The 22,865-nt window shown below is 32.4% G+C and overlaps 1 protein-coding gene across 1 annotated transcript; it reads left to right on the plus strand.

The window, feature by feature from the left end:
- The first annotated feature begins 3,685 nt into the window (after positions 1-3,685).
- Positions 3,686-22,371, plus strand: LOC131180774 (probable apyrase 6). Its single transcript, XM_058148443.1, has 8 exons — positions 3,686-4,531; positions 5,321-5,433; positions 6,955-7,062; positions 8,273-8,327; positions 13,758-13,916; positions 17,594-17,691; positions 19,655-19,851; positions 22,047-22,371. Exons 1-8 carry the CDS (start codon positions 3,901-3,903, stop codon positions 22,315-22,317), a joined length of 1,632 nt encoding a protein of 543 aa, XP_058004426.1. The 5' UTR covers positions 3,686-3,900; the 3' UTR covers positions 22,318-22,371.
- The last annotated feature ends 494 nt before the right edge of the window (positions 22,372-22,865 follow it).

Genomic DNA, 22,865 nt, shown 5'->3' on the forward strand with positions numbered 1-22,865 from the left:
AATGTCACTGAATAAAATTTGTTTTATATAAAAATGCTTTAAGATTTTGTATTTGTAGATATTCTATAGTTGAGCTAAAATAGTTGGGTAAAAGATATTTTATAAATATTCTCTCTCTATGTATATTTATTTTTTAAAATTTTTGTTTCAAATTTTGAGTTAAAAAAGGGCAATAATCTTCTCATCTTGTATAATTGAATTAGTATTATGGATTAAATTTACATCTCCTATCATGTATAACCAAAGATAATGGAAATATATCTATGTATCTAAAGTGTCATTCAGTAATTATGAATAGGTTTTATAAATTTAAGGTCAAATACATCATTTTGGCACCTGACTTTTACTGGAAATGTCAGTTGGCCCCCTAACTTTTTCCTTGTCAATATTTAACACATGACCTTTCCTTATCAGTTCGCCAAATTCATCTTAATAAGCATGTCACATGGAATCATGCATTAATACTAGAGTGATATTCTTAAATGAAGATGACAGTGTACATACATATATACATACATATATGTGTGTGTGTGTGTGTGTGTGTACACTGTCACCTCATTAACAAAATAGTAAAATACCTTATGCATCTTATACAAGAAATCCAAAAGTAACCAGCTTTCTCCTTGATGCAAAGCATGAGCTTCCAACCTCTTGGCAATGCATCCCTAAGCACACTAGCATCCACAATCTTCTTCTTCTTCCTGCTATTCACCTATTCTCCCTCTAACGCTTGCAAAAACCTTAACAACTCTGCCTCTATATATATTCCCACCATTTGCCTCCTCAGCTTCTATCTCTTGATACTCACCAATGCCACTAAGTCCATCTTAATTCCATTCTTATTCATCATCAACATCTTTCCCTTTTCCATCTTCATTCAATATTCTTCACATTGCCATATGTACCAATTGCCTCTCTCTCTCTCTTCTCTCTCTCTCTCTCTCTCTATTTGCTTATGCTTAGTCTTAGTCACTTGATTGAGTAGTTGATTGAAGGCGAAATTTATTGAATATAGAGCAATCTATTTGGGAAGTGTCTATATTAGTTTTGTTTTGGTGATAATAGAGATAAAAGGAAGAGGAGAAACAAAGGGAGGAGGAGAGAAGTTCTAACTAGGAGAGAAGGTGGAGATGGATGAGAGGAAGGGACTTTGTGTGGAGGTGGTTTAGGTGATTATGGTTGTTAGAGACAAGGGAGTCAACAGTAGTAGTGATTATAATAGTAGAAGGAGAAATGATATGGTTCCTTTGGATTGGTTGTAGAAGATACAAAAATGAGGGTTATGTTATGTTTAGGGTTAAATAAATTTTACTCTTTTTTTAGCATTTTTTTTTCTTTTTATCATTATCTTACTTGGCAATAGTAATACAAATGGACATATTAAAAAAATCATGTTAGCGTTACTTTCCATGTTATCATGCGTGTTTATCACGGCCATTAGTCTTCTAACGTCATGTGTTAAATTATTACAAATTTTAAAGGTTATGTGTTAAATATTGACAAGCGAAAAATCAAGGGTTAATTGACTTTTCCTATAAAGGTCAAATGTCAAATGATGCCTAAATTTAAATTTATTACTGATTTTAACGCCTTAACTTTTTAAATTTTAATGTCACCTATATATATATATATAGCCTAAAACTAATTGAATGACTTCTAAATTAAGTCATTTAATTTAATAATAGTACTTAAAAAATGTTTGATGACATAAACTTAGAAAATGGCCACGTGAATATGATTCAAAAAATAAAAAAAAAATAATATATTAATCAAATTATTTTAAAATCTTAAATTATTTGATATTTATCTTTAAATTTTTAAAAATACTTTCTAATACTTAAGTTTGAAAATTCCCTGATATAATTACTAATTAATCATTAAAAATAGGTTATCTAAACAGTTTATGCTAAAATGCAAAACAATTTCTATCTATCCATGATAGAATTGCCAGTTGTGTGGCATTTAGTATGATGGTTGTTGTAAAAAAATATTTAAAAAACTAATAATCATTTAGCAATTAAAAATTTAATTTGATTTAAATAGGCATATAATTATTTAAAATTTTAATCTAAATTTAAATTATATTTATTATAATTAATAAATAGTATGATTTTAAAAATACAAAATAAAAAAAATATTAAGTTATATTATAATAAATAATTTGCCTAATGCATAAATAAAATGATTAGTTTTGATTTGAAAATGAATTATGACAATAAATTTTAAAAATATTTTTTACCTAATTAAATAAAAGTTCTAAATGATGGAAGAGTATATGGAATAGTACAAAAATTTCTCAAACAATATTTCAATATAATTAAGAAGAATTAAATAAAAGTGAAAATTTTCCTTTCTGTGTCAATTTATTTGGTTAAAAATTACCAAATCCTTATATAAAATTAAAGATGAAATAATAACACTTTTTTTAGAATACATTATTAGTTTTAACTATTATAGATAAATTGAAATTAATTTTTAATTACTCAAACAATATTATTTCATAAAATAAATTACAATTAGTAGATTAAAAAAAAGTACTATTTAATCTTTCATTTTAATAAAAATAACTACTAAATCTTTCTATTTTGAAAATATGTTATTTATTTTTATTATTTATAATCTGTTAAATTATTTAATCTTTGCATCAATATTTCTGTTGGTCAGTATATTTTAATGTCATTCAAACTATTTTTTAATATCTTTATTTTAATAAAGTTAATTAATTAATTTCTATATTTTAAAAAATATATTTATTAATCCATGTAATTTGGTTCTGTTAATTTTGTAGACTTTTTTTGTTCAAAAATTTTTTGTTATAATCAAACTGACTTGACCCTCTCTTGTTTATATGTTTCTTGACTTGACCCTCTCTTGTTTATATGTTTCTTACACAAACCCCCAAACCCCCCCTCTACTCATATGTATATATATATTTTTTCCCTTTGCACCCATACATTTCTCTTTTCATTATCTTTTATCATCTTTTGATAGAAAATGGTACAAGATGTATTCAAAAAAAGTTAATCAATTTCCCTAAATTTTGAAGTAATTAAGACGATACTATTAGACAATTATTCTAATAAAGAAAATATGAAAAATAATACTTAGAGAATTATATAAAAAGTGATTAAGCAATTTAAGAAAAATGTAAATTCAGATTTAGTCTAGCAAAAGTTTCATTTTTGATCTAGGAATATATTTCTAAAATATTATATTTTTTAAAATTTAGAACTCAATTAATTAATTTTATTAAAATATAAAAATTAAATAATATATTTTTTTAAATACGGGATCGATTAATTAATTTTAATAAGATAAAAAAATAAATAGTAATTTAATTATTATTAAAATAAATCAATAAAAAATATTTTTTTATAAAAAAAGTAAACTATATTTAAAAAAAAATGACTTATATATGTGTGATATACATGTATCGTTGGTTTACTATTAAAACTAAATAATTGAAAACATTTTTATGAAATGAAAAATATTTTTCATGCACAGATTATACTTTTAAACAAATAGAGGCTATATATATATATATATATATATATATATATATATATATATATATCAAAATATTAGGTTAAATATTTAATTTTATTAAAATAGAGAGGTTAACAATAATTTTACCCTAAAATATAATTACTAAAAATAAATCAAAAGAAGAAGAGGGCTATAGGGGAGGAGGAGAAAGAAGGAGAGGTGCTTGTGCTGCTTCAACTGATGGGAAAAATTTTTTTGAATCTGGTAGATGCTCATATTCTTAGTTGAACCTTTGTTTTCTTTTATACTCATCATCGATTGATCTAACACGAACCTATAAACAATAACCTCAGATCATCCAAATGTAAGTAACCGACGAATCTTTCTCTGCTCTATGTCCAAAATCCAAACTCCATGGATTTCTCAACTCTTCAGTCTAGAGCTTCTACCGCCTACTTCCCACCTCACCGTACACAGTTGCATCCTCCCATGCACTTGGACTCCTTCTCTTCTCCATACCAACCTCCTCAAAATCCCAACAACAAATCACAAACCCACAAATTTCTTATCCTCTTCATCTCCCTTCTCACAGTTGCTTTCCTCTTTTACCTCTTTTCTACCGCTCAGAAGATCCACCATTCGTCGAAATTTGCCGAACCCAAATCCCAATTCTTCTCTGTTGTTATCGATTCGGGTCCTTCTGGGTCTCGCGTCCGCGTCTACGAGCTCTTGGTGGAGGGAAGCATGCCTTTTACCAATGGTCAAATGCCGCTGATTGCTGGGTCCATGAAGGTTCGGTCTCGATTGGCTGGATTTTCAGAGAACCCGGATAATGCAGGTGGTTTGGTTGATGGGTTGGTCGAGTTTGCCAAGGGGTTTGTACCCAAGAAAGAGTGGGCGAATACTAAGGTGCAGTTAATGGCCGGTGGTGAGGAAGTGGAGGGGTTGGAGTTGAAGGTGAGAGAGATGATATTGGAGTCTTGTAGACGTGTTTTGAGAGAGTCTGGGTTCACGTTTAAGGAAGAGTGGGCACGGTTTATTGAAGGTTTGTGGTTTTGGTTTGTGATGTGGAAGTTTTTTTTTTTTTTTTCCATCTTTTTTGTTTTCCTAGTTTGGTTGATTGAAAATGCAATTTGATTTTTTGATTTATTATTATTATTAAGATATGAGAGCTTAAGTTTCCTGATATTGACACTTGACAATGTGGCATTTTAGCTGAACCACTTTGGTTAAGAATCAATGTTTTATTATACCTGAACATATTTGTTAATGTAAGTAAGTGATCAAAGAGCAGCAGACAAGCTCGAGTGTAGTTTTGAGTTCTTTTCTTGTCTCTTTTCAACTGCTTCATGTTTTTTCATCCGGGATATTGATGCTGTATTTTTTTAAGCTTTTAAATGGTCTCATGATGGGGATGATCTGTCATTAGTTACATCATGTAAATATGAGATGTTATACTTTTTTGATGGTTAACCCTTACTGGTTTAGTAGTTGGTAGCAGACCATTTGACTATATTGAAGCCCATGTTGAAATTGATTTTCTTAATCGTCTTCATCATATTTCACATTGCAGTTATCAACCAAAAATACTCCTTAACAATTTAACCATTTCATTTGTTTTTGAACTTTCTTTTCTTTCTTGTATTAAAATGTAGACAGCAAACGGTTAACTTCTCATTCCTTGAATCCTTCATCCTGTGCACTAAGTGTGTACTTTTATTTTGATTTATCATTGTTTACAGAAGAAGGTTAATGGCCTTTGCTTGCAGCTCTTATGTTATAAAAGTTTAAGAATAACCTGATTTAGATGACAGATGATGTGATCACATTGCAGATGGCGAAAAGGGTGTCTTTGCTTGGGTTGCTGTAAACTATGCTCTTGGAACACTGGGAAGTGATCCTCAGAAAACCACTGGGGTAGTTGAACTTGGTGGAACTTCTTTGCAGGTTGTTTTCCACCATAAAACTTTAATTAAAAAAAAACAATTGCTTTTTTAAAGGGTCAAATTCCATGCATGCTACTTTGTACCCCATGCAACTCAAATTAAGGTGATCATCTAAGTCTTTTGATTGTTGTTAGCCAACTAAATGTTGCTTGAACTTCTGATGCTTGGGTTCCATTTGCTTCTGTCACAGACTCACGTTGCTTTAGTTTTTTAGATATACTAGCATCTTTTCTTCCCTAGAGGGTACATGCTTATGAATTAAGATGATAAATTCCTCTGCACTTGATAAAAATTTTGGATTTTTTTAAATTGGATTCTTTTCTAGCCTTCACGTCCCTTTGACATTTGATGCGAATCTCAAGAACGATGCTTGAAACCCACGAACAGGTTTAGTTTATAATCCCAATAAAGCCAAAATCAAGTTCAAACACCAACGAATATCTTGACCTATTAATTATAAAGAATTGAAAACTAAGATAATTCAAAGGTAGAATTAAGGATTCTTAACCCAAAATTTATAATCAAACAAGAACTAAGAATATCAAGATTATTAAATCCTACAAGATTAATCACTCTTGGAGAATTTAGTTTAGTTCAAGAAAGAACTTAAGGAAAAATCCCTCTCTTGTATTAATTTAATCAAAAGTAATGTTCAATTGAAAAAGTATTAAGTTAGCCTTATATATGTGGCTGAAACCCTAAATCTCTAAACTAAAAAAAATAAAATAAAACCTAAAAACTAATAAAAAAGTTGTAGTAGCTGCACTTCTACCTAACGCCCGAAAACACATAAATAAGTCCCAAAATACATAAATCTGACTAAAATAATTAAATAAAACTATTCAGACCTGTCCTAGATAAAAAAAAAAAAAGTTACGCCAAATTGGCATAGAAGCCCGTCAATTCTGTCCAAATATTTCTTGATCATCTCCCATGCAAACTTGGATCAAAATAAGCCACTTCCTATCTTCTTGTAACTCCAATTTATTGATTGTATCTCCATATTTAGCTTCTTGTGCAACTACTTCCTCAATTAACTCTTGCATCTTCTTAACTCTAGTCCTTGTGATTGGAGCTTCTTGTGCAATTGCATCTTGAATCATCTCACGAACATTCCTAGGATTTTATTGTTCTTGTTGATTTCCATCAACATTACTATTTGAACTGCTATTGAGAAAATACTATCTTAAATATATTAATTAAAGTCTATTAAAAATTGTTTTTAAGTTAAATTTGACATGTTTTAGTCATAAGAACTCCAAAACTGCTAAACAACTTTTCCAAACTACTTTTTTTAACAACATTTAAAATGGTGCTTTTCCAAAAAGCAGATTGGAACTACAATCCCAAAAACAGGCCATTTTTTGCCCCATAATAATCGTCAACATTGTGGATAAAGTTAATGTAATATCACAGGCATTAAATGATAATGAGTGCATTATATGTAAATGCCTTTAATATTGCTTTTTGGATGTATGCTATCCTAAATTGAAAATTTGATCCCTGTAATTAACATATGCAGGCTGCATTTGCTTCAAGAGAAGTAGCAAAAGGGCAATCTCTACGGATGATCAAATGGGCTGGAGTTGCTTACAATATTCAGACACAAAGCTTTCCGAAATTTGGCCAGGTGTTTCCCATGTATATTCCTTTGCTACTTAATGTTCAACATGCCCAATTTTCGTCTCTTTTTCATTCTTTCCAAATGATATTGGAAATCTTGCTATGGATACCAATTTGCATTTTTTCTGCGAATAAAAGCTGCTTTGGCTGGAATGAAATTGTATCACATGATGTGATTCATGTTTGCTGTTGATTTTTCTGTGGAAACTTACAGTAAAAGCTACAGTTTTTGTGCACGCTTGTGTGTTTACTCATTATCACCAGTTTGCACTGCAATACTCCCTGTTAAGCACCAGTGAGTCTGAGTTCATGCGTGAATATATAGACCAAATGAAAATTTGAAGCCTTCTCTTTAGTCGAAGACAGACAGACAGTTATCCACACGAGTTGGGCCCCAAATATGAGCAAGATATAGACCCTGAATTTTTTGTATCAATCACTTCTCTTGTGTCCCTTTCTACCTCAGTAAACTTTTGGGAGGCAGATTATAGTCCTCTGGCTTATATAATGTACGATATGCATCTATTCATGATTGCATGGCAGAAAGATGGGAAGGCAAAGTGGAGACCTTAATGGACTATTATTTTATTCATTCAAGTAGTTAAGTAGTTGAATCTCTTGCAGTATTGATTCTTTTGAACATACTGCAATAATTTGGAATTTATTATTCAACAGAATTATTCTTTTTTTTTTTTTTTTTTAATTTGAATACTTGAAGACTTGTGTTGGTTGCATTGTATTGACATTCATATGCTGCATACAAGCGTCAGAATGCATTACAGAGTTTAGCATTATCAATTAAGTCTGGATGAAAACACTGAAAATTGATTTCAATTTTCTCTAAAATGCAGATTTTTGGATGCTCTTTAATCTTCTTATGTACTGCTAATCTTGATGAATTTGGTATGATTAATCAATTATTCAATGCAGCAATAGTTATTTGGGGCAGGATTGGGGGTCATGGGGGTGTTTATTACAATCAGGTCCGTTCTTATTTGATGAGTTAAGGTCAAGACACAAAAGTAACCATACATTGTTTTCTTTATGCTATTTTATCACGTCAAGAAAGTCTTTGATAATGTTCTTTCTGGTTCTGTGCCATTATGTTCTCTTCTCTGCACAAGTTTGTGTTATTTTGTGCTGTTTCGATAAGATCAATGGTATTAATAATATTATGGAGGGTCTTTAACCAAAGAATGACTATTGTTTTATTGTAGGATGCAGCATGGGAGTCTCTACATGAGCTACACCATTCTAGAGAGTTGATCTCCCGTAAGTCTTGTGTTGACCTTTTCTTTCACAAAACTGTAGGATGGAGATTGAGTTTAGAGGCTTTGAATTTGAGGAATGCATCAGCACGATTTAATATCTTATTACTACTGCTAGCATTCTTTATCTCATTGCTTTAGTTACCCCCTCAAACATTAGTTATCTTTGGTTCTATTCTAATTGTGATTTTGAGAAGATTTGAGAAGTTGTAACAATCATGGTTTCAAATTGCGGTCGCGGGTAACGGAATAGGCCTATAACGGCCGTAATGTAACGGTAACGGCCTGGTGTTACGCAAAATTTTTTGAAAAATTTGTAAAGTTCATAAAATGACAATATTAGTAGGTACAAGTAAAATTAAGATATACAACTATATAATAAGCACAAATACATCAAATAAAGACATTAAATCTATCATATTTTGAATATCATTAGCATTAAATAATATTATAGCTAGAATAGAAATATTTACTGATGATCTTAGCCAGTGTTGTTAAAGGCGCTCCTAGGCGCTGGGCGAGGTGAGGTGATCCTCTAGCGCCTTGCCTAGCTCCGCCTAGCCTGGTTTACATGAGGCAATTGCCTGGGAGAGAGAGGCGCAGGGCGTGAGGAGAGGGAGGCGATGCCTCTATTACATAACGTTTATTTTTTTATTTTTTATTCATTCTTTAAACGTCAAGAGTTAAAAACCCTAAAGAGGAGGCTCTCATTTCACCCATGGCTCCACGGTTGCTTGAACAACCCAAGGAATAAGGTGTGTCTATCTCTCATCCTTCCTCTCTTTCCCTCCTCTACTTCTTCCTTCCTCTCTCTGCTCTCCTCTTTCTTCTATTCTTCCCTTCTCTCAAGTCCTGCATAGCACCCATGTTTTTCTTCTTTTCTTTTTTCCTTTTTAAATTTCTTTTTCTCCTCTCCTCCTCCTCCTTTTATTCTTTCTTCTCTCACAGTCATGCCATTTTTAATCTATCTGCAGCACTTATTTTCCTGCATTCTTTCTTCCTTTTTACTTTTTTTTTTCTCTCTCTTCTCTCCTCCTCTCTTCTTCTATGCTTTCTTCTCTCACAGTCACACCATTTTTAATTACCCAGCAGCAACACTTTTTTTTTTCTTTTTTAATTTGTTGTTTCATTGTTTGTTATATGGGCATTGTGATATGTATTTGTTAGATGGATATTGTCAATTTTGATATGCTTTTTATTAAATGAGTATTGTGATATGTTAGATTGAGATGTGTATTTGCAAATAGTTATTTAATTTTGAAATTAGGTCCTATTAATTGGAGACTTGGAGCATGGGTAATTGTCAATAGTGATTTTTTTATTAAACGGTATTGTAATATGTTAGATTGAGGTGTGTTATGTATTTGCAAGTGGTTACATGATTTTTAAATGGTTTATGTTCTATTAATTGGAGGTGTGATGTGCTTTTTAATATGCTTTTTTACTTATTAAACTAGTTAAAGGTATGAATTTTTATATTAAAAGTATATATATAAAATTTAGGCAATTTAGGCTATAGCATCTTGCTTCAAAAAGGTCCTCGCCTCGCCTCTCGCCTATCGCCTAAGGCTATAGGGTATCCTATTGCCTCAGTGTCTCCTTTCGTCTTAATAATGCTGATCTTAGCTTAGCAAACAATAAGAGAGAGATTTTGTAAAAGAAGGGAGAAATTTAAGTGAAAATTTGAGATAATATGAGAGATATAGTAGCTATGAAAGAGGAAATATGAAGACAAAAAAAGGAGAAGTAAAATAATACTATTTCCATGTAATTGCAGCAGAGGAATAATTAAGTAACGGCCGTTACTGTTACGTAATGGTAAAGTAATGACTATTACTGTTATGTAATGGTAAATAACGGCCATGAGTTATATAATGGTCATGATGGTAGTTGCACCTGCAACTCTAGATTTGCCTGTAAATAACAATGTATCATGTAACGGGCCATTGTAAAACCTATAAATAACAGCAGAAACCATGGTAACCATTTTAGTCTGTCAATGTGTGACAATACGTACTCTAGTCTTAAGGTAGGAGGAAAAGACCTCGTACTAAACCTCAGGGTTTCAATTAAATGGCAATTGAAAGTTTAAGGGTAACTATTCTAGATTTCCAATCTCCAAAATTGATTGCATATTTCCTTCTTAACGCTATTATTATGAGGGATTTTTCTTCACTATTATATTATCATTGTAATCTCTCTCTCTCTCTCCCCTCCTTTATATATTTAAAGTATTAAAATGACAGAGAAAGAAAGTTGATATAGTGAGTTTATGGAGAAGTGTGGCATTATATATGTGAATGCATATATTTACAGTTCTTCTTCTTTTATATGCACATCCAATGCTCCCCATCTCCTACTTAAGTTCAAGAAAGTGCTCTCTGAATAATTTACCTTGTTTTAGACAACAGGCCTGGATAAAACATAGAATTTTTCTTTTTTTCATGTTTTGGAGACAATTGAAATGTAGAGGGATAGAACAGATTGGAGAAAAGTAGCAAAAGAAGGATTTATGTGGTTTGGCTACAGAGAGCGTACATCCACACACACAAAACCTCAAAAGGACTACATTTTTTTCACTTATGTTGTGTGTCTTGCATAGTATATAGAACTCCATATTTATAATGGAAGATGCATAATATTTGTAGGATGCTATTAATAAATCATAAATGGCCCCTAAGATTTTAGTAATTAATCTCATGATTTTCTCATAATCATGGGATTGTTCACTGAGACATATCTCATGCATTAAAGAAAAATCTCATCAATTCTAATATTCCTCCTTGATGAGATTTTTGCTAAAGTCATGGGTTCATTATCAACCTCTCTCTCTCTCTCTCTTTAATATGTCCTCTCTTCCCTTTTTTTAAATTTGATTTTTATAAAAAATTCTCTCTCTCTCTCTTTTTTTTTTTAACATGTCTTTTTTCTTGGGTCTATTTCTTTTCTTGAGAAATAGGGGAGAAAATAGAGTAAGGACTTCAAGGCCTTGGCTTTGAGGAAGAAAAATAGAGTAGTGACTTCAACACTTGGCTTTGATGAAGGAGAAGAATAAAGTAGGGACTTTAAGCCTTGGCTCTAATGAAGGAGAAGAATGGTAAGGCCTTCAATCTAGACTCTGATATCATATAGAGAAAATGGATAAGAACTAATTCAATCCCAAAAGTTAGCTTAAGGAGGAGGATTGCTCAAGTTCTTATATTTAGTTCTCTTGCCTTAAGCTAAACCAATGTGGGTTCAGTGTTGTTAAAGGTAAGGTTAGGTGCGAGGCGAGGCGAGGCGAGGCTAGGTGCTAGGCAAGGCAGGCAAGCCCCTGGCACCTTACTTGGTTGACGTGAGTCAACATGTGCTAAGGCAAGTGCCCGAGGCTCTAAGTTGAGAGGCGAAAGGCGTGGAAGGCAATGCCTGTGAGAAATAATAAAAACTTTTCTCTTTTTCTTTTTTTTTTATTTTTTTTAAAACAATGTAAAGTTAAAAGAAACCCTAAACTTTTTGTCTTCTTTCACAGCAGCAGCAAATTGGAGACCACAATAACGTATTAATTCCTCTCTTTATCTCCTCTTCTTCTTCTTTCCTCTTTCTCTCCTCTTCTTCTATTCTCTCTTCTCTCCTTCTCTCTTCTTCTCTCAATCACGCCACAACAAAACTTTAATTTTTTTCTATTTTAATTTTTTTCTTCTCTTCTCTCTTACTTCTCTCTTTTTCTCTTCTTTTATTCTCTCATCACACCATCTTTACAGCAGTGCAGCACTTGTATTTTTTTAAAAAATTTTTGTTTCATTTTAATTTTTTACTAGATTTGTTTCTTTTTAATTTGTTGTTTCATTTTTTGTTAGATGGGTATTGTGTTATTCATTTTGTTAGATGGGTATTGTGATTGTGATATGCTTTTTGTTAAATGGATATTGTGATATGATGTCCTTGAAATTGAGATGTGAAAATCATTTTTGGGAATGAGGACTACTACAATGCTCCAATACTGCATGAATTCAAATATTTTCATACCATTTTGTTCTCATTGTTATTGGAGCATGCATGTGAGGAGGCATATTTATAGGTGGACTAGCTCTCTAGTGAAATATTTACTGTGAATCTTATGTTTTTTTTTATTGAAGTTCTAATTTACAATTCAATCACTCATTTATGAGGCAGTTCTCCTTCCCTTTAGATTTTTTGAGTATGTTTGCACATTATTATGTTCTTATTTTTTTGGTATTATGACTGATCTACTTGTATGATATTTTTATGTTAAAAATCTATTCGTGTTTGTGTGTATATAATTTAGGCAATTTAGGCTATAGCGCCTCTCTTCAAAAAGGCCCTCGCCCCTCGCCTAAGGTCATAGGGTACCCTCTCACCTAAGTGTTGCATTTCACCTTAATAACACCATGTGAGACAACACCCCTCCCTCATGCCTAGGCATAAACATCTAGAGCGTGAAGTTTGCAGGCATGAATATTTGCGGGTGGAACAATATCGAGACAATGGTTGACTTTGATACCATGTTAAAATTTAGAAGGTTAGAAAAGATAGGAAAAAAGTGGCAAGAGAAGGATATATATGGTTCAGCTATGGAGAGCCTACATCCACGGACTCTAATAGAGACAATTATGTACTCATATATTTTCATTTTGTACATTCTCAAGATGTTCCAACTGTATTTATATGTTACTTGCAAGATTGAGGAATTAATTTAACTCTTTCCTCTCATAATAAATGTTGTTGGGAGATGGGAGACTTATAAACTATAGGAATAATTAATTATCTAAATTTCACACAGTTTTCATCAAGAAAGAAATTTTCTGTAAGTGGACTGTTGAAAAGATATAAACAGGTGTTCCAAATCAATATAACCTTAATCAGATAGCTAAATGAACCAAACTTAGCTTATTACAAAAACTATTAGTTCCTTTTTATAAAAAAACAAGGGGTGTCCCTCCACAGTATGCCCAACCAATGCAAGTGAAAAGAGGATTGAGCTTTTTATTTTTTGTTGAATATTTAACTTCCTGTCATAAATAAACAAGGAAGTCAGCAATTTTAAATGCATTTCCCTAATAAATAAATTTTATTGGTCATTAAAAAAAATGGATTAAAGTCTCATTTATATGTTATATACAATTTACATAAAAGAAATTCAAAAATAAATGATGATTTGTGAATAATATACATACAAATATTTGGAATGAAGTTGGCTCCTGGAAAAATGTGATTTGAAAGGTTCACTTTAAACTTTACCATAAATTATGGTGTTTTGTGCATTGCATGTTTACTTCTGGGGGTCTACATATTTACTTGCAATGGTCAGGTATATCAGTTTCACTTCTATTCAAAATTTTGATGGCTTGTATAGTTAGTGTTTTAACATCAATTTCAATAAGTATCCTTGCATCTTTTTAGAAATGTTGTAAGTATTGCTAAAATGATTATGCAGTGCCTAATGATAAGGAGGGATCGTTTGGCAACCCTTGCATTCCCAAAGGATATGAGCTGGCATCCAATGCAAGTGATGCCAAACTTCTCTTATCGCACCCAGCTGGAAACTTTACTGCCTGCAGACTTGAAGCTTTGGCATTGTTGAAGAGTAGACAAGGTAACATCTTATAATTCTAAGTTTGATGAGTTTTTGACCTTTTATGTTTAATAATGTTTCGTTGTTTTATAATTCATTGTTTCCTTTGACCTGAGCCTAATGAGGACTCTCTTAAGATTGTCCTATTATTGTAGTCTTTTGGCAATTGTATCTAGACCTGATCATTGGCTGGGCTAGGCATCTGCCCAACATTAATAAAAAAATATTTTTAAAAAATTATTAAATAAATAATGTTTATATATAAAATATATTTTATTATATAAAATTATTTATTTGGCTGGGCCCTCTGCCCAGGCCCAAGGGTGTCAGGCTGGGCCAGGCGGACAGGAATTTGCAATTCAAAAAGTATAAAATTATGCGTACCATGTGTTAGTGTCATCTTGTTAGATACTATGATGTCTTTTATTATATATATATATTCTATGTTTTTTAGAGTAAAAAGATTTGTAACAACCACCAACCACAAGTTCACTATTTTGCTTTGTTTCTATTCTAGAGGCATCATATGGTCCAATTCTTAACAGATATTAGCAGCAAGAAAGTTTGTTTCCTTACTTTGTGACACCTGCAATGGCAAAGAACTTACTTCTTTTATTCCTCAATGCAAAACTAGGAAGGGGCTTGGGCTAATATGTGTAATGAAGATTGGATAGATATTGGAAAGGGAAATGACTTTGGCTTCTTGAATTTTTGATAGATTTTAGAATTCAATTCAACTCAACTCAACTCAACTAATCCTTTATTCCAAAAATTTGGGATCGGCTATATGGATTCGCTTTCTCCACTCTAAACGGTTTTGGGTTAAATCCAGATTTTAGAATTCATTGATCCAATTATTATGACTTTTGCATTTTTACCTTCACATTGGAGTTAATTTGATAGATGATAAGGTTTTGCATCTTTGCAGTTGGTTTTGGTTATCTGATAATTAAGATAATCCACCGACTCAAGGTAGAATCCTAATTTTCACAGCCTTGATAAGAATGATTTTATTATCCAAATTTTTTTCTTTGTTACTTGCCCCAAGACCTTTACTTGCTGTATTATTTAAATACAGCAATATGTTGTGATGACTAATAGAAGGTTCTTCGAAGGAGAAGGTATTGAGCAGAATAATTGATGCCTAAACCTTTAACTTTGTCAAGAAACAAGGAACCTGAGATGGATATCTAGAACTAGCAAGAGTAAGGAAATCTTGTCCCTCTGGTTTGAGACTTGTTAAGATGTTATTGTCTGGCTATGTCAAAAGAAAAGAAGTGGCAGATTGTGTATCTGGCTAACAAAAACGCCTGCCTTAAAGGGTACAAAGCTTTCCTCCCTTCACAAAGTAGGTAACTAGTCCAAGGTAGGGAGGGCATCCATCCCTACCTAGTGTAGCTTGCATCTCCTACCAACCAATTCATAATTCTCATGTCATCGTGATGTCAAAGGGCCAGCGTGGGCCTTCTTGCAGCCCCTGTATAAGGATGGTAAGGGTAGTTGTTTTAACATTTTAGTCCGCCATGTGTATAAACATGCTCATAATTTAGAGACAGATTTGGGTTAAGATGTATCTGATGTAGGATATCGCCCAAGAAAGGCAAGGATAAAATTATCTGATGCTTAGAAACATATCTGATCTTCGGGTTTCACCAATCCTGGTTGCAGGACCTTAGATTTCATTGGTTAAACTGTGAATTGAAATATCAAAGGTCTTGTTGTGTATATGAAGTTGTTAACTTTGTGAGCTAAATTATATGGCTGAGAGGGTAGATGAAATTATGGCTGGGATATGTGGATCTCTATTTTTTTTTATGCATTTATTTTTTATGGATGGCTTGTACCCAACAAGATACATATTAGCGTCCAAAATGTTGCATGCTGCACACAGTTTAGAAAACTCCAGTTGTTATTTCCATCATGAGAAAGACATTTTCAATCTTTGAGCCTGGAAAACCAGCAGATCAATTCTAGTAGTCAAACCAGGAAACATAGATTGATTTAAGCATCTAACCGGGTGAACCAACCAGCATCTTCAGACTTCCAAAAATGCTAGAAAAAAGATTTAGGCTAGGGAGCTCCTAGGCTGTTTTAGTTGCTTCATGTTTTGAAGTTGGTTTCTGTTCTCAGCAATATAACCTATCTTTTTGATAGATCTTTTAATAAACTTTTTTACTTTGCATCAATGGCCAATACATATAGTGGAGGTTGTAGGTTGCTAGTTGACTTATGCTTATCTCGTGCAATATTAATATGTCAGGCAATAATATTTTATAGATGGTTAGGCATCATCTTCTAATGTTGGATCTGAAATGTTGAGACCTTGAGGTTATTGATTCAACGTCTTAAGATATTAGTTTCTGTTGAAGTTTAATTTTAAGGCCATGGAATATCATATGTTATCATATATGAATAGGATTTTAAAATAATGACATTGGTAGTGGTGTCAGTGATGGTCTCTGTGTTGCAATATCCAACTATATTTGACCATATCAGATTGTAGTACTGTGCAGCGCTACTATGAATTATATTTTTAAAAGTTCACATAATGACACAAATCAGTACTGGAACAAGAATTTAACTAAATATGCAATAATCTTATAGATCTAACAATTTATTGTTCAACTCAAATAATAGCCAAATTAAACTGGACCAAAATGATGCCTTATAGTGTAAAAAGCTTTTGAAGCACCCCTTGTAATTCAACATAACTAGTGTTCTGATGTTGAAGTAATAGAATTTTGATGCGCTAGAATATAGAGGGCTGAAATGAAAAAAAGAGAGGACTCAGGAGTGTAAGTGTTTAAAGCTATTGGGTGGGTGAAATTATGTTTGGGAAAAAGAGAAGGTGCTCCTTCTTGGGTTTTTGCATCAGTAACATCTATTACAAATGTTAACTGGTGTATCAGACCATGTCAACATTAACTTGGCTAGTCATTTTTATATATAAAGCAAACTAATCACTTATATAAATTTGAATTAAAATGAATTAAATTGTAATTTGACTAACATTTTCTTTAGAATTTAACATAGCATTAGAGTCCGGATTGGATTGTGAGTTTCAGCTACGCATAAGGCTGTATAATTGAGCCCATATTAGGTTAAAATACAAACTAATTGTTAAGTGGCAACCATGTGGTTGCGTTTGAGTACATCAGGAAAGTATAAACATAAAAGGGTAAATATAAGTGGTTATATTGCAATATTGACTTGACTAGTTATTTTGATATGTGAAGCAATCTAATTACTTGTATAAGCTCGAATTAAAATGAATTAAATTATAATTTGACCAACACTTTCTTTAAAATTTAATAATTTCATATGACGCAATGCAGCTATAAATCTAAATTCACAGACCCTTATTGTCCAAACCCGAACCGATTTCAGTGTCTTAAATTTTCATGATGTTTGTATCTGCAGTTTTCCAATACCTTGTTCATAAATGCTTTTCTTCCAATGAAGAGATGCTTTTAGCTTCTTATAAACAATATTATTGGGCTTGGACAAGCTTATTTTGAAAAATCATTCCTTGTAGTTTATCTTTCCTTTCTGTCACTTGCACTCTCTTAAGTGATAGCACTGGTAGAGTTGTGATTGTTCTATTATTGCTTCATAGATATCCTCGCTTTCTCTACCCCTTTGATATTTTGCTTGGAAAGAATACAAGAAAATATTTGTTATATTTTTACGTTTTGCAGCAAAATGCTTACATTCGCCATGTAAAATTGTGCCATCTTTGTTCTCGGAGCTACAAGGCAAGCATGTTTCTCAAGAAACCTTGTTCTATACTTCTGAGGTTCGTATATAGTGGATTTAACTTGAAATTTAAGGCAAACACTTTAGGTTATATAATTTTAATTCATTTTATCTATGGGCTACACATATATCATGAAAGATGCCCTTTTCCCACCTCAGATGTATATTATGTTGTTGGTATAAATCCAAAAACAAATTTATTTGAATCTAAATTTAAAGCAATTATCCTAACTATGAAAACTGTAAATTTAAAAGCAAAATAAATGGAGAAAAGAAAGAAAAACTCTTTTGGTCTTCAAAAATTGGGTGATTGCTCCCCAAATCTTCCAAGTATCCAAGAGCTTTTCCTTGGGACCTTTTATTTGTGGCTGATTTTTGGTGTCTCAGCCAAAAGATGTTTTGAGCTGATGAAAGATATGTTTACATACCCTAGAAAGTGGTCCCAGCCTCCAAAATTCCCAAAACACAAATTTGGCTGGTGAAACACAAAAACAACGCCACCCTTCGTAGTTGACACGCCCTTGCCCATGTGACTAGCAGACTGGTGGTATTTCATGCCTTTTGGCATCATTCCCGCATAGAACACGCCCTTGAGCATGTCTCTTTCCATGACACGCCCTTGGGCATTTTTTTTTGCTGCCAGCTTTCTTTTTTGCGTCTTCAACATCCAATTACACAGCTGCATGGCACTTACAAAACATGGCCCAAAACTTGAAGAACATGGCCTCTGCATGTATTATCATCTTTGCATTTTCAATTTCTTTATTCTTCTTTTCATACCAATTAAAATATGAAACATGGTCCAATGAAGAAATCAATGCTTTGCATGATAATTTGCCCTTGAACTTGTCATTTACTGCATGCATATTGAGAACATGGCCAATGCATCAATGTTGATTCTCTATATAAAAGACAACACAAAAAAAAGGAATAAATAATAAAAAATTATTTAAATTATTAGAAACTTATTAAAATTAATAAAAAAAATAACATAAATAACTTACTGAAAACATGGCCAATGCATCAATGTTGATTCTCTATATAAAAGACAACATAAAACAAAAAATAGAATAAATAATAAAAAAATTATTTAAAGTATTAGAAACTTTTTAAAATTAATAAAAATAATAACATAAATAGCTTATAGAACTGTTAAAATTATGCACAAAAACAATAAAACTATCACGGTATCACCAATTATTGTTAATATTTTATGCATTTTTCCACAACATCTGTCCTTCCTTGATAAGAATTGTTGGAGTCTCAACAAAGTGGCTTAAACAAGACTTTGCTAGAGTTGATACTTATGGGTCCCTCTCAAACTGAAGGATTACGGGATTTCTTTTGTTATTGAAATTGAGCCACTTGGAGACTTAGACTGATGAAATGCGGTCTAAAATATGGCATACTTAACTTCCAGAAGTTTTTCAATGTATATGTAGCTTCTTAAAGAAATAGAGAACTTCAAAGTTATTATGGGTTGCGACTTGGGAAATTGGGACCAATTAGAACTCAATTATTTTGAATTGGATCGTGGACTTATGTTATTTGAATAGTTAAGGGATTACATTGCAAGTACACTTTCAAGTCTTTTGAAATTTAATGTATAGTGTGATTTGTATTTGAATGATATCTTTTAAAGCAAACAGGAAAAATTTCAACCATAGATCAAGGAAGCAAGGATACAGATACAAATATTTGGATACATAGATAAATATAACCAGAAAAATAAGGAAATAAATGAATAAAAGGAAACTATTAAAATTTTAGATAGAGAAGTTTGAAGTAAATATCCTTTTCTTAAACCATATGCGAGGGAATAAACAATGAGTCAATCTAAACCATACTTTAAAATGTGGCGTGACATTTTTGGCACCTGTTCTTGCAATTTACTGTGTATTTTAATGGATTGCACGTGTTCAACATTGTTTCTATGTTTCTTTGTAATTGGTTATTCTACTTGTTTCCTCATTTCCTCTCTAATTATTAAACCTTCTGCGCAGTTCTTTGGCCTGGCTCCTAGGACTACTTTGTTTGAATTGGAGGCAGTTGGGCAACATTACTGTGAAAATGATTGGGATGAACTGAGAAGTCAACATCATGGCATTGATGATATGGATTTGTTGAGATATTGTTTTTCTTCTGCATACATGGTAGCACTATTGCATGACAGCCTTGGAATTCCAATGAATGATAAAAGGTATTGTTGCTTTCCTTGCAACTTAAGCACCCAGTCTTTTGCATAAACCTGCATATAAAAAATCCTAGTGACCTTATTAGTTGGTATGTAGCCAAATTTGTTTTAATTTTCTGGCCTGAATAATAAAAAAGAAAAAAAAAGACCCAAACATGTGCATGTTTTTGCAATTTAATTCAAAACTTTCTCTTTTTTGGCGCAATAAGCTGGATTTCTGAAATTGATGGAAATTTTTTCCAAATTTTGAAATCAATTAGGGGGAAGTCTGCTTCAGCTGACATGGCAAGCCAGCTAGATTATTTTAATATAAATGTGTGAGATCCACATGCCACATCATTGTTTTTCTTCTGCATACATGGTAGCACTGTTGCACAAGAGCCTTGGAATTCCAATGAATGATAAAATGTATTGTTGCTCTCCTTGCAACTTAAGCACCGAGTCATTTGCATAAACCTGCATATAAAATCCTAGTGACCTTCATCGTTAGTTGGTGCATGTTGAAGCCTCATGTGTTTTAATATTTTATTTTCCGCCTAAATAAAAAAACTCAAACATGTGTGTGTGTTTTTGTGATTTAATCCAAAATCTTTTTCTTGGCACAATTAGGTCAGATTTCTGAAATTAGTAGAAATATTATCCAAATTTTGAAATTAATTTGGGAAAAGTGTGCTTCAGCTGACATGGCCAACCAGCTAGATTATTTTTGTATAAATATGTGAGAGTGAGGCCCACATGCCACATCATTAAAATGAAAAAAAAAAATTCTAGCCATGGTTTCTTATTATTGACCTTTATTAATCAAGGATAAAATTGTAATTTCATATGAAAAATAATCTGAGCTCTAAATTAAAAGCACAAATTATTAAATCGAATGCCCATTTCTTTATACCAGGGCAGCCTCCCAACACCTCACGTATTTCTGTCCACTTCCTACCACAACTGCAAACACCATTTTTTCCCATTTTCGACTTTTTGTCACACTTGAGCTCAAATGATTGCAAAACGGAGTGAGAAACCAGAAACCATAAAACCTCCATTTCCACTGCATTTGCATCACATTTCGCCATCAAAGCCAACAAACTGAAACCCAAGCCCAAATTTCATTAATTTATTTCTTATTCATCCATCTGGAGCTCACAAAACATTAAAACACAAACACTTTTATCTGAAATCCAGTTTCTAATTTGTTTTACTGCAAATTGCTTTTCATCTGTTTTTCTGCGAGTTGATGCTGAAGAGGGAAGGAAGATAGGGATTCCTTGAACTTGATATCACAGAAGAAGAGTATAGCGTAGGATATAGAGGATTTGTTGTGGTTGTTGAGGATGAAGGAGGAGGTGAGGAGAGAAAACTTTCTGTTGAGGTCTTGGAGGTGGAGCTCGTGCTTCTGATGGATCAACTTGTCGAATAACATGAGGAGGGAGTAGGGGCATGGAGTTTGGGTTGGGATTGTAGGGAGAAGAGTTTGTTGACAAGCTCTTCTGGGTCAAAAGTGGAAGTGGGATGAGAGACTTTGGTGAAAGAGGAGTTTGTTAGGTTTTTTAGTCTATTTGGGTAACTTTGGTTAATTGAAGTTAAGATTAGTTAACCAAGGATAAAGATAAATCATGGTTAGAATTTTGTATTTTGATTTTTAAAGATGTGTGTATTAAAATAATCAAGCTACCCTGTCACGTTAGCTGAGGTACTGGCCTTCTGTGCCACAAAAAAAAAAAAAAAGTTTTGGGTTAGATTGCTAAAATTTACAAAAGTTTGTATTTTATTGTATTGAGGCATTTTTCTCCTGCTGCGATGAAGATCATTGCATGGTGAACGAAAAGGGTCAAGTTGGATATATTAGAAGTTTTAGGGTCCAAACTGGGCCTATTCAACTAATTTACATCCTTTGGGGTTAAAAAAAAAAAAAAAACTCACCAACTAATTCGCACTTAGTTGTCAATGAAATACGTCATAATCATTGGTTAAATTGCGAATTGGTAAGCATCTTGCACATGCTGTTGTTATGGCAAAATATTTTCATTTTTGTAAAGCTCTTGAAGAAAAAAATTTCTTTTTTATGCCATCTCTGAAATTCATCCTTCACTTAAACAGAGGAAAAAGTGATGCATCGTTGTTATGGCGTCTTGACCATTAGCAGGAGAAAACTTTGCTAATTAAGTTGTACTAAGTCTTCCTTTTTTTTTTTTTTTTTTTTTCAGAATTGGTTTTGCAAATTATACTGGAAGCTTTCATCTTGACTGGAGTCTTGGAGCTTTTATCCTGCAATCCATGCTGGAGCCCCTTGACATGGAAATTGATAACCTTGACCAAATTGTTGGAAACGAGTCAGTGACATACTTCTCATTGTTTGCTTTTCTTTTACTAGTTTTGCTTGCTGTATTTTTCCTACTACAATGGCGAAAACCACAGTTGAAAACAGTATATGATCTAGAAAAAGGGCACTATATTGTCACACGGGTGCCCAGGTGATTGTCACCCAACCATTTTGTTCTTGTGAGAATAATATATGTGCATTCTGTTGTATTTTTATGGATTCAAGTCACACGTAGGGAGATTTTTATCTTTTATTTTAGAAAAAAAGTGAATTCATTTAATAATTAGTTGAATCAAGTTCTTCATTTATAAAGGATGACTCTTCAATCCACATTCCACATTAGAGGCGTACACAGGTGGATTGGTTTTAGTGTTAAGAGGCATAATGTTAAATGTAGTAAATGGAGAAACTGCAGTAACTGGTTTTGGTGGTTTACCAAAATTTATGGGTTTTTTTTTGGTATAATTAACTTTATTTGGGATTTAAACTTGAAACTTCACGGCCTTGGAGATGACTTAAATAGCATTAATGGAATATTGAACCTATTTCTACGTATACTACATCATCCTCCTTGTGAACTTGCATAAAATATGATGCGATAACTTTTTTTCTTTGATTTTTAGAAATAAATAGTGGAACGTGCATTAAACTGAAGGAAAATCCCGATACAAAGAATTAGCTACTGAAGGAGGAACATCCTCCA

This window comes from Hevea brasiliensis, chromosome 6 (genome assembly GCF_030052815.1).
Source record: "Hevea brasiliensis isolate MT/VB/25A 57/8 chromosome 6, ASM3005281v1, whole genome shotgun sequence".
Lineage (NCBI taxonomy): Eukaryota > Viridiplantae > Streptophyta > Magnoliopsida > Malpighiales > Euphorbiaceae > Hevea > Hevea brasiliensis.